General features: G+C 37.9%; 3 protein-coding genes across 3 annotated transcripts; all 3 read right to left on the minus strand.

The window, feature by feature from the left end:
* Nucleotides 1-1,315: 1,315 nt before the first annotated feature.
* LOC140319233 (trace amine-associated receptor 13c-like) lies at nucleotides 1,316-2,600 on the minus strand. Its single transcript, XM_072396828.1, has 2 exons — nucleotides 2,428-2,600; nucleotides 1,316-2,141 (listed from the first exon to the last, which is right to left on the minus strand). Exons 1-2 carry the CDS (start codon nucleotides 2,598-2,600, stop codon nucleotides 1,316-1,318), a joined length of 999 nt encoding a protein of 332 aa, XP_072252929.1.
* Nucleotides 2,601-5,079: 2,479 nt separating this feature from the next.
* LOC140319965 (trace amine-associated receptor 13c-like) lies at nucleotides 5,080-6,380 on the minus strand. The gene is made up of 2 exons (XM_072397730.1): nucleotides 6,208-6,380; nucleotides 5,080-5,896 (listed from the first exon to the last, which is right to left on the minus strand). The coding sequence occupies exons 1-2, from the start codon at nucleotides 6,378-6,380 to the stop codon at nucleotides 5,080-5,082; spliced, it is 990 nt and encodes a 329-aa protein (XP_072253831.1).
* Nucleotides 6,381-11,231: 4,851 nt separating this feature from the next.
* On the minus strand, nucleotides 11,232-12,516 carry LOC140319234 (trace amine-associated receptor 13c-like). The gene is made up of 2 exons (XM_072396829.1): nucleotides 12,344-12,516; nucleotides 11,232-12,057 (listed from the first exon to the last, which is right to left on the minus strand). The coding sequence occupies exons 1-2, from the start codon at nucleotides 12,514-12,516 to the stop codon at nucleotides 11,232-11,234; spliced, it is 999 nt and encodes a 332-aa protein (XP_072252930.1).
* Between the last annotated feature and the right edge of the window lie 672 nt (nucleotides 12,517-13,188).

The following is a 13,188-nucleotide window of genomic DNA, read 5'->3' on the forward strand; positions in this document are numbered from 1 at the left end:
GCTTAGCTGTTCATGTGCAGGGCTCAGGTGAAGTTTGTTTTTATGACAGCAGCAACTGTAGGGGGAGCCAAAGCTGACATTGTTCTTTTAAGAAGTTACTTTGCTTTCCAGTTTAGTACATGAGACAAAAACACCAGCTCCAAGCAACATTTTTTGCCTGTGCATTCTGCATGATTTCCAACAGCGTGATTTCATAGATTCTGAGTATGTGTGCTCGACTGGCCTTTCCTGCAGTTCATATTTGTCTCCTATTGAAAATGTAAACAGCATAATTTTAAGGACAATCAACAACTACGGACTATTAAGCAGCTGAAAATCTTGTATTGCTTATCTAACATTTACGGGGACAGACACTTTACATATAACGCGCTGGTCAGTTTAATATATTTCATAAGGGTTTTTGTCAGATACAATCACTCAAAAAGGAATTTAGACTATAGCTTAAAGAGAGTTTTTTAGACTGTCTTCATAAAACAGTTTATTGACATATTATTTGTTACTCTTTAAAACGCTTTTGGAAAATTCAATGAAGTTTTATGCAACATGTGGTGTAATTTTCCTTTAATGGCCTGTAAAGATGGCTCTATTCTGAATTTGTTTCTTCTGGCTTTTTTGTTGTTATTTTTTCCACAAAAACTCACATGTGGCTTGAAAGAAAAAATTCAAATAAATGCCTTTGTGAAGAAGTCCTCTCGATGAAATTCAAATAAAATGTTTCAAACTTACAAGAGAAGTGTAGACCATAAAGAAAATAGAAGAAATTCAATATTTTCATGTCACTTTTTTAAATAAAAAGTTTCATTTGATTTGATCTTTTAACATTGGTACTTTTTCACCAGGAATGGATATTCTGAATTAGCTTGTCCATAACTACTATGGTGGGCCTTATCCATCATTTCTAAACACTTGTGCTTATACAAACAAAGATTAAATAAGATCAATAAACAATCTTGTAGACTATGTTTCGATAGATATGCTAAATCTGAGTTTCCCTCTGAGTAGTGAGTAAAGTGGCTGTAATTCAAGGAATAACCAACAATGACTTCAGGATTTGGGATTTTCTCTAATAAAGATTAAGATATAGCCACAGCCTTTAATAAGGGAAATCTCATACTATTCTTCATGTCAAACGAATAAATATACAACAAAGAAGTCATGGGACACTGAAGAGAATAGAAGAATTCATGTGATGATGTTCCATAGTTTCTTTTGGTCTGAATTTGCAATAAGTCATAATGGTTGTCTTAATCTCACAACAGACAAAATGGAGACAGAAAGTATTGAGCATTATTGGGAACCTCTTTTAGGGTGATTTTCATTTTTTCTGCTGTATGTTGGTCTCACAGGACCCAGGCTGCAATATCTGAAGAGTGATAATGAATCTGAAAGCTTTTCTAAACCAGGGATAAAACAATGCATAAATCACAGGGTTTATACATGAGTTTAGATAGAACAGAAAGAGCACAAAGGATGTATATGAGTCACTAAGCAAATCATCCCCTGCAAGAGAGACACAGTAATATGGGCAGAAACATATTAGAAACACAATTATTAGCACACCAAGAGTTCTGGCTGCTTTTAGCTCAGATTTCCTTGATGTTTGACCCACTGAAAGCTGCAGGGTGACATCTGTAACATGAGAGCGCATGGCTCGAGCCTGAGACACAGCCACCACAAATACTCTCATATACAGAAATATGATGACTGTGACTGGAGCAAAAAATGTTGTAACCATGTCAACTGTTCCTGCAATGTAATCAACAACAATCACACATTCTCCATAACAAGAATTATGTCTTCCAGGTTGAGTCAGGTCACCTTTTACAAATAAAAGGTTGTACAGAACAGAGCAGAGCCAACACAGACACACACAGAGTTTAACTCTTCTCTCAGTCACTCTGGTTGGGTAATGCAGAGGGTCACAAATTGCCACATAGCGGTCAACTGATATGAGCACCATGTCTCCTATAGAGGCAGAGGTGATGATGAAGGACAAATAGTTATATAGAGAACACATGAGATCACCAAGAAACCAGCAGGCTGTGTTTAGGATGATTTCTCCTGGCATCAACAAGGAACCAACAAGAAAGTCTGAGACAGCCAGAGAGAGGAGGAGGATGTTAGTGGGTGTGTGGAGCTGCCTGGAAGGAGATAAAAAAAAGCACCAGTAAACATAAAAGCCATTATATTCCAATGTCAAGACAATGAAAATCAGCTTGAATGATATCTGATCTGAGTGCTAAACTGCTGCGATGACATATAATCCTCTGTTTCCTACGTTATGTTAAAACCAAAGTGTCCACAGGTGCAACAGTTGACTCAGTGCCAACTAAGATACAGCCAGTGTTTATATTTAAAACTGCTCGAAAATAAATGACTAAATTCAGTCATATAGATTTACAAGAATTAAAAAAGGATTATCTCTGCCTGAAGTGGGAGATTGAAATGATGACAAGCAGGTTGAGAACCACAGTGATCAGAGAAATGGAGGACAATATGATGTGAAGGAGCACATCTATGGTCCAAGCAGATGCAGGCTTCTTGCAGGAGGTGTTGTAGAGTTGTGGAAAGCAGAGGTCTGCTTCCATCTGACTCTCCATCTGAAGAGAGCTGCAGCTCTGGCTGCTTTCTAAGCAAACTCTAGTTATATGGCAGGTATGTCTCACCTTCTATTGCCTTCCCTTCTCTATCTCGCAGCCTCAATTGGACACTGATTCCTCCCCACCCTCATTGTCTACGTCACACAAGTATCTATAGTTGCTACACTAACCTTGCAGTGTCTTGGTGTCGGTCATGATTTCATTGTCACTTGTTAAATTTGTGTTTATTGACAGAAAGATTTTACAAAAATGATCCAGATGCTTTTCATGAAACTTGACTGTGATGGAGAAAAGTCAGTGTTCTAGTTGTTTTGCCAAAATAGCCAGATGTTGATGTGGGCAATCCACATTGGTAAGAAGACATTTTGTTTTAGGGCAAAAGGCAGGGAACACCCTGGAAAATCTGCGAGGTCATCATGGGGCCAACATAAACAACCATGCACACTCACCCTCATTCCAACAATCAATTCTGACTCACCAATAAACCTAACATGCAGTTTTTCACCTTCAATTGTGCACATAAACTTTCAAGTTTTGGCAAACAGGTGACCTGAGGCTGCTATCTCACTGGTTCTGTCTTCCAATCAGTATTGTTTTAAGTTCTTTATTTATCAAATGAGATTGATTCCTGACATCTGTCATTCAAAATCACAGCCCTGGTGTCTAAATACTCAAAGGCTAATGTTAGTGATATATGATGCGACTGACTTAATTCTAATCCAATACCAAGAAAAACGAAAGGTGATTTTACCGATATCGATACTATCAAAGCTTATTGTGTTTGCAGAAGGGAATTTGAAAAATGGTGTGTTCCAAAATCTAGCAACCAGTGACACCAAAACTTAGATGATCTTTCTTATTCTTTAATTATAGAGCATTTCCAGTTGTAATAAAGATAAGAAGAGATTATAGGAGAAATTAAAACAAAATTATCTGCTGAGAATAATAATTTTGAATTATGACAACTGAGCTGTAGAGCAGGCAAGTGAAGATGCACCATAACCCTACGTTGCATGTAGCGTCATTTTTATTTTTGAATGTAAAAGGCTCCACACATGACTACGCTTTTGCTCAGCCGTTCACATCCCATTAAACTAGCCACGGTGTGTCTGAGTGTCTGCAGAAGGAGAGCATTCATACAGCCGTAGTTCCCCTCACATTGATACTTAAGTATAAATCCGCACAACACCAGCTAACTAGCTCATAAATGAGACTCTCTCTCTTATCAGCAGGAATATAAATCTAATCGGATATGTGATTCGTGCAAACACTTTAATCCTGTTATGGTTTTATTTTGAATAAACTGAAGAATATTGTTGTGCATGTACATATAGCCACGTTTTTTTCTCTCCTATACCCCAAAGTTAAATTTCCTCTTTGAAAATGTTTCTGGTGACAACAACATGTTGTCCTTGAGGCCACATGAGTTTCCTCTGTGTATTCTGGTTTCCCACCACAGTCCATATTAGGTTAATTCATGCTTCTAAAGTGACTATAGGTGTGTATGTGAGTGTACATGAATGAATGATTTAACATTCATTCATTTATCTTTTGTTTCATCCCATTCAGGAATGCATTAGCCCTGTGATGGATTCACCCTGCCCTTTGTTAGATGACAACTGGGACAGGCTCCAGCTCTCCTGGAAGCCTCAACAAAATAACGAAAATACCCAAAGTTGGTGAATACTTCAGTCGTTACAATGCCACCTGAGATGTGATACTTTATGCTATACATTACATTTTATTATATAATTTCAACAAAGTATTTTAAAAAATAATTAATACAAAAATAAATGAAAACCCATGAAGACAGCTAAAATGAAAATAAGGATGATAATCAGCAGAATAAAATGCAATGAAATTAAAGAGAAATGCAGATGTAATCTCAAGCAACTGCAGTATTAAAATCTCATATGTCAGATTACAAATCTCAAGACTACTTCGAGCAACACAGACTCATTCCACTGGCTTTCTTTTTACATTGATAATCAACAACTTCTGGCAGTTACCAACAGTACAATCATGCCCAAGCATAAATGTAGATGTTTTCATTTGTGGCACAGATGTACCGATTGTGAATTTCTAGGCCTATACTGATGTTAAGAATAACAATTTTCTGGAAGTGTATAGGCAATACCAATTATTTTTGTACTTTATTTTCCCTTTTATGCCAGGGAAACAATTAAAAATTTATAATATATTTGCATAAGCACAAATATTTTTATATTGACTTATATAAAAACATTTAGTATTACTTTTCACCTAAAAGTTTTTGCCATAATAATAATAATAATAGTAATGTTAATTATAACTGTTTGAAGGCTTTTTAAACTTTTTAAAGGCTTTTTAAACAATGCAATCTCAATGATTTTTCAATAATTACATGACACCACAAATCGGCCATGCACAGATATTTCAAGCAGTCCTACCTCTCTGATTTTTGATTTTTTGAAAACTTTTGAAAAGCAGATTTATTTTCCTACAATATGTTTGCCTCACAGGAACCAGGCTGTAATATCTGAAGTGTGACAACAAGCTCTACTGCTTTTCTAAACCAGGGGTAGAAAAGTGCGTAAATCACTGGGTTTAGAGTGGAGTTAAAATAGAACAGGAAAAGAACATAGTACGCATATGAGCCACTGAGCAAATTGTCCCCTGCAAGAGAGACACAGTAATATGGGATGAAACATATCAGAAACACAACTACAAGAACACCAAGAGTCCTGGCTGCTTTCAACTCAGATTTCCTTGTTGTTTGACTCACTGAAACCTGCAGTGTGACAGCTGTAACGTGAGAGCGCATGGCCCGAGCCTGAGACACAGCCACCACAAATACTCTCAAATAAAGAACTACAATGACAATAACTGGAACAATAAAACTTACAACAAGGTCAATAGTTCCTGCGATGTAGCCAACGGTTATCAGACATTCTCCATAGCAGGAATTATGTCTGCCTGGTATTTTAAATTCATCTATTACAATAAGACTGCCATAGAAAACAGAACAGAGCCAACACAGACACACACAGAGTTTAACTCTGTTCTCTGTCACTCTGGTTGGGTAATGCAGAGGGTCACAAATTGCCACATAGCGGTCAACTGATATGAGCACCATGTCTCCTACAGAGGCAGAGGTGATGATGAAGGACAAGGAATTGTACAAAGAACACACAAGGTCACCAAGAAACCAGCAGGCTGTGTTTCGAAGTATTTCCACAGGCATCAGCAGGAGACCCATGAGAAAGTCTGAGACTGCCAGAGAGAGGAGGATGATGTTTGTGGGTGTGTGAAGCTGCCTGGAAAGAGACAGAAAGGCATCATCAAACCAACAAACCTTCCCTTTGGAAAGGCAAAATAAAGAAAATTATTTAGAATCATTTGTGATCTGCCACATGTGCAGGTATCACTTTGTCAAGTACAGAATAATAATCTGTTCATAACACATCCTCTTATGTTTCTCATGTTAGGATTAAAATTAAAGTCTGGTGTTCACATTAAACAGTGCAACAGTTCATTAATTTTAAACTCATTTATAGTTCATGCTTGACTCTACAGTGGCTGTGAAATCATTAGATTGCATAGAATAATAAAATAAGTCAATATCTGCCTGAAGTGGGAGACTGAAATGATAACAAGAAGGTTGAGAGTCACAGTGAGAACAGAGATGAAGGATGGCAGAATGTGAAGCAGGATAACTTCTGTCCAAGGAGGTGCAGGCTTCTTGCAGGAGGTGTTGAAGAGCTGAGGAAAGCAGAGTTCTGCTCCATCCTGGCTCTCCATCTTCAGAGAATAAAGAGAGCTGCAGCTGTGGCTGCTGTTTGACCAAATTTCAGTCATATAACTGCTACTTGTCATCTTCTAACTCCTCCCCTCCTCTCATTGTCTCCGACAGACTGATGTTTCATCTCGCATCATCAAGTGGCTGATGCCATTGGTCATAACAAACAACAAAGATGTTGTTGGGGGATCGGGAGGTAGGATTCTGAACCTTCAGGATTTGAATGGGTTTTGACAAGAAGCTATTGCACAACCTTTTGGTTCTGGTTCTGATCCCATGCAGCCAAGTCCCAGATTTCAGGAGTGCAAAGACATTATTAGACAGGTCAGAAAGATCAAATTGTATACTCTTGGACTTTTGGACAAATGGGATATTGTAGATTAGAGCTATGACACAGAGAGAGACACTGATCATAGCTTTTACAATCTACTGTTTATGAAGTTGACATTGTGCAGTTTTTAAACCAGGCTGTGTATGTGTTGGGGGCCTTAGGACGTTCACTTTCCTAAGGCCTGTTGGTAAGAGCTGTGGTGTAGCTGAACTATGATGAAGAGGTGTGGGCTGTGCACACTTAGATACAGAGAAGCATTATTCACTGTCACGGTTGTTGTAATAGTTGCCTTTTCTTCCTGGTTGTAGTTCAAACCGCCCAAACAGTTTTTTTTTACCTAACAAAACTAACAAACATGACAACAACTGTCATTCAAAATCACAGCCCTGGTGTCTAACCACTCACTCACTAATGTCAGTGATGTGCAATACCAGTAACTTTATTCCAATTCAATACCAAGTAAAACCAAAGGTGATTTTGTCAATACTGATATCAATATATTTTATAAAAGCTTTATGTGCTAAAAGAAGGGAATTTTCAAAATTGAGTGCTCCAAACTCGAGTCACCCAGTGACAACAAAACTCAGATTATCTTTCTTATTCTTCAATTATAGAGCATTTCCAGTTATAATAAGTTATAATAAGAAAAGAAATGAAGATAGGTGAACTTAAAACAAAATTGTCTGCTGAGAATAATAATATTAATTATGACAACTGAGCTGTAGAGCAGGCAAGTGAAGATGCACCATAAACCTACGCCTCATGCAGCGTTGTTTTTATTTTTGAATGTAAAAGGCTCCACACATGACTACGCTTTTGCTCAGCCGTTCTCATCCCATTAAACTAGCCACGGTGTGTCTGCAGAAGGAGTGCATTCATACAGCCGTAGTTCCCCTCACAGTCAGTAGAGGGCATTAGTTAGTCCCTGCCAAAAGGCGGGAAATGTACTTTGCTGAAAACGTAGCTGTTAACATGAAATTTGTGCAGATTTGTGAAAGTATCGATACTTCATTAGAAGTATCTTTTGAGATCGTAGATATCGATACTTAAATGTCAATATTCCGCACAACACTAGCTAATGTTACGGCACTAAGCAGATGATGAGCGACAAACTGATGTGAGCAGAGGAACCCGAGGAGAAAATAACAGCTTCAGAGAAAGTTGGGCAATTGTTTGACAAAAAATCTTTTCACAGCGTTCTCTTGGGAATAAAAAAATGATAAAGGATCTGTTGAGGATTTAATATTGCTTTTTACTATACATATTTATGCATTGTGCTTATACACTTTCTTTTTTAAGGGGACGAGCATTGACTCCACGGTGTGAAGGTTTAAAACAGTAAAGAGACTGAGTTGAGTGTTGAGTAAAACACTATATTCTTATAGGGGGAGTCAAAACAGGTGGGATGAAGCCCATAGTGGAAAATTACCAGACAGAAGGAGAGAGGGAGGAGTTTTCCCACAGAGGGTGAAGACATCCGAAAGGAGCAGAAATGGGGTACATGGCTGATATCAGACCAAGGACCAATCAGGGAAAGCCACGTCTAAACCACGGTTTCTCCCCAACTTTTGGACTAATAATATTTACATCATATTTGTATGGTAATATAAAAGACCTGCAGAGAGCTGCAGCTCAGACTGCTGTCTGGAATAAAATTGATTATATAGCTGTTACTTCTCTGTTCTTCTCTACCTCTAACACCTCCCCTCTTGTTTTTCAATTGGATACTGATTTCCGTTCTTCCTCCCTCTTCACAACAAATAAATATTATAACAAATTAAATGCCCTAACTCAATAGCTGCCATTCTCTGTTTTATTTCTTTTGCTGTTTTTTTCTGCCTTGCTGCCCTTTTTAAAGTGAATGCAGTATTATTTATATAGACTGCATAAAAAAAGGAAAAGTATTGCTCACAATGACATCTCTGCACATAAGTGGGATAGTATTGTATCTATCGGAAACGTGGTACTGACACCCAGCAGACCCTGTTCTTGATTTTCCCTGAACTGTACTGCATCAACTGTCTTTATGGACTAAGGAAAAATGGAAAATAAAGTCATTAACTGTACATGTAAGCTCCCCTTTTGACAGTTTAATGTATTAACTATTTGAGAGAGAACATGCTTACATTCCTAATAGATGAAGCTTTTCAGTGAGTTACGAACCTCTGCCTCATCAGCTTTGGTTTGCCAATGCCCATCCATCTGGTTGATTACCAGCATGAGCTTATCACGAGCCTCCCCCTCTGAATGTTTATACTCCAATATACGAGTCAGAGGGGCTGCTCCTCCTGACTAAGCTCCTTCAAGCAACACTAGATAAGTTTTGAACCTTACAACTATGTGATTCTGATTCATTTTGACGAATGCCAACCTTGTTATGCTCATTCCTACATGGCTACTTTCACCCTGCAGGCAAAATGGCCCAAATCCAACTTTTTTGGGCCCATTTGTGACCCAAATCTGATTTTATTTTGACCATCTGAACAGCACAAATATGTTTTTTTTTTTTTTTAAATCAGACCCAGGCCACCCTCATATGTGGTCTTAAATTAGATACATATCTGATGTTTTCAAAGCGGCCTCAGTCAAAAAGGTCATGTCGCATTTTATCTTACTGTTAACGTCATTTGAAGTGAGACGGGCGTCACAATTCTGTGCCGGAGGAGGTGGGACACGGCAAGATCAAATGTAAATAATGGACGAAACAAGCATGGCAGACACCCTTGATGGAGCTAGTGAGTGGAGAGAAAGTGAAGTTTTGGATTGAATTAAAATCCTCACAATCTTGTTGGATCCGATTGTACAACATCTTCAGAAGTAATACACACACACTGACATGTGTAGCATCCATATTTACTTCTGTAAATGTGCAGCATGTGACATCACGTCTTCTTCTGAGCACGTGGGTCACTTTGGGGCCAAAGACTGTTCACACTGAAGTCTGATGGCGGTCACATTTAAATTATAATGTGAACAACCACGCAAAATAATCATATCTCAGCAAAATAGCAGAATTGAGCATTAAGACCTGTAGTGTGAATGTAGCCTATGAGTGTGTTTGTTGATCACAAATATCATAGAATATAAAAACATGCACTTTAATTCTTGTTAAGTTCTGTAACATGACCTAACTTTGTCTTTTGAAATGTTTGGTGGCTTCTGAAGGGGTCTTTCTCTCAGCTTTAAAGCACGACGACAAATTTACATGCTTAGCTGTTCATGTGCAGGTTCAGGTGAAGTTTGTTTTTATGACAGCGGCAACTGTAGGGGGAGCCAAAGCTGACATTGTTCTTTTAAGAAGTTACTTTGCTTTCCAGTTTAGTACATGAGACAAAAGCACCAGCTCCAAGCAACATTTTTTGCCTGTGCATTCTGCATGATTTCCAACAGCGTGATTTCATAGATTCTGAGTATGTGTGCTCGACTGGCCGTTCCTGCAGTTCATATTTGCCTCCTATTGAAAATGTAAACAGCATCATTTTAAGGACAATCAACAACTACGGACTATTAAGCAGCTGAAAATCTTGTATTGCTTATCTAACATTTACGGGGACAGACACTTTACATATAACGCTCTGGTCAGTTTAATACATTTCATAATGGTTTTTGTCAGATACAATCACTCAAAAAGGAATTTAGACTTTAGCTTAAAGAGAGTTTTTTAGACTGTCTTCATAAAACAGTTTATTGACATATTATTTGTTACTCTTTAAAACGCTTTTGGAAAATTCAATGAAGTTTTATGCAACATGTGGTGTAATTTTCCTTTAATGGCCTGTAAAGATGGCTCTATTCTGAATTTGTTACTTCTGGCTTTTTTTGTTGTTGTTTTTTCCATAAAAACTCACATGTGGCTTGAAAGAAAAAATTCAAATAAATGCCTTTGTGAAGAAGTCCTCTCGATGAAATTCAAATAAAATGTTTCAAACTTACAAGAGAAGTGTAGACCATAAAGAAAATAGAAGAAATTCAATATTTTCATGTCACTTTTTTAAATAAAAAGTTTCATTTGATTTGATCTTTTAACATTGGTACTTTTTCACCAGGAATGGATATTCTGAATTAGCTTGTCCATAACTACTATGGTGGGCCTTATCCATCATTTCTAAACACTTGTGCTTATACAAACAAAGATTAAATAAGATCAATAAACGATCTTGTAGACTATGTTTCGATAGATATGCTAAATCTGAGTTTCCCTCTGAGTAGTGAGTAAAGTGGCTGTAATTCAAGGAATAACCAACAATGACTTCAGGATTTAGGATTTTCTCTAATAAAGATTAAGATGTAGCCACAACCTTTAAGAAGGGAAATCTCATACTATTCTTCATGTCAAACGAATAAATATGCAACAAAGAAGTCATGGGACACTGAAGAGAATAGAAGAATTCATGTGATGATGTTCCATAGTTTCTTTTGGTCTGAATTTGCAATAAGTCATAATGGTTGTCTTAATCTCACAACAGACAAAATGGAGACAGAAAGGATTGAGCATTATTGAGAACCTCTTTTAGGGTGATTTTCATTTTTTCTGCTGTATGTTGGTCTCACAGGACCCAGGCTGCAATATCTGAAGAGTGATAATGAGTCTGATAGCTTTTCTAAACCAGGGATAAAACAATGCATAGATCACAGGGTTTATAGATGAGTTTAGATAGAACAGAAAGATCACAAAGAATGTATATGAGCCACTAAGCAAATCATCCCCTGCAAGAGAGACACAGTAATATGGGCAGAAACATATTAGAAACACAATTATTAGCACACCAAGAGTTCTGGCTGCTTTTAGCTCAGATTTCCTTGATGTTTGACCCACTGAAAGCTGCAGGGTGACATCTGTAACATGAGAGCGCATGGCTCGAGCCTGAGACACAGCCACCACAAATACTCTCATATACAGAAATATGATGACTGTGACTGGAGCAAAAAATGTTGTAACCATGTCAACTGTTCCTGCAATGTAATCAACAACAATCACACATTCTCCATAACAAGAATTATGTCTTCCAGGTTGAGTCAGGTCACCTTTTACAAATAAAAGGTTGTACAGAACAGAGCAGAGCCAACACAGACACACACAGAGTTTAACTCTTCTCTCAGTCACTCTGGTTGGGTAATGCAGAGGGTCACAAATTGCAACATAGCGGTCAACTGATATGAGCACCATGTCTCCTATAGAGGCAGAGGTGATGATGAAGGACAAATATTTATGTAGAGAACACATGAGATCACCAAGAAACCAGCAGGCTGTGTTTAGGATGATTTCTCCTGGCATCAACAGGGAACCAACAACAAAGTCTGAGACAGCCAGAGAGAGGAGGAGGATGTTAGTGGGTGTGTGGAGCTGCCTGGAAGGAGATAAAAAAAAGCACCAGTAAACATAAAAGCCATTATATTCCAATGTCAAGACAATGAAAATCAGCTTGAATGATTTCTAATCTGAGTGCTAAACTGCTGCGATGACATATAATCCTCTGTTTCCTACGTTATGTTAAAACCAAAGTGTCCACAGGTGCAACAGTTGACTCAGTGCCAACTAAGATACAGCCAGTGTTTATATTTAAAACTGCTCGAAAATAAATGACTAAATTCATTCATATTGATATACAAGAATTAAAAAAGGATTATCTCTGCCTGAAGTGGGAGATTGAAATGATGACAAGCAGGTTGAGAACCACAGTGATCAGAGAAATGGAGGACAATATGATGTGAAGGAGCACATCTATGGTCCAAGCAGATGCAGGCTTCTTGCAGGAGGTGTTGTAGAGTTGTGGAAAGCAGAGGTCTGCTTCCATCTGACTCTCCATCTGAAGAGAGCTGCAGCTCTGGCTGCTTTCTAAGCAAACTCTAGTTATATGGCAGGTATGTCTCACCTTCTATTGCCTTCCCTTTTCTATCTCGCAGCCTCAATTGGACACTGACTCCTCCCCACCCTCATTGTCTACGTCACACAAGTATCTATAGTTGCTACACTAACCTTGCAGTGTCTTGGTGTCGGTCATGATTTCATTGTCACTTGTTAAATTTGTGTTTATTGACAGAAAGATTTTACAAAAATGATCCAGATGCTTTTCATGAAACTTGACTGTGATGGAGAAAAGTCAGTGTTCTAGTTGTTTTGCCAAAATAGCCAGATGTTGATGTGGGCAATCCACATTGGTAAGAAGACATTTTGTTTTAGGGCAAAAGGCAGGGAACACCCTGGAAAAGCTGCGAGGTCATCATAAACAACCATGCACACTCACTCTCATTCCTACATTCAACTTAGAATCACCAATAAACCAATGACACCAAAACTTAGATGGTCTTTCTTATTCTTTAATTATAGAGCATTTCCAGTTGTAATAAATTTAAGAAGAGATGATAGGAGAAATTAAAACAAAGTTATCTTCTGAGAATAATAATTTTGAATTATGACAATTGAGCTGTAGAGCAGGCAAGTGAAGATGCACCATAAACCTACGCCTCATGCAATGTTG

This window comes from Leuresthes tenuis, unplaced genomic scaffold (assembly GCF_036924035.1).
Source record: "Leuresthes tenuis unplaced genomic scaffold, fLeuTen1.0.hap1 SCAF_12, whole genome shotgun sequence".
NCBI classification, from domain to species: domain Eukaryota; kingdom Metazoa; phylum Chordata; class Actinopteri; order Atheriniformes; family Atherinopsidae; genus Leuresthes; species Leuresthes tenuis.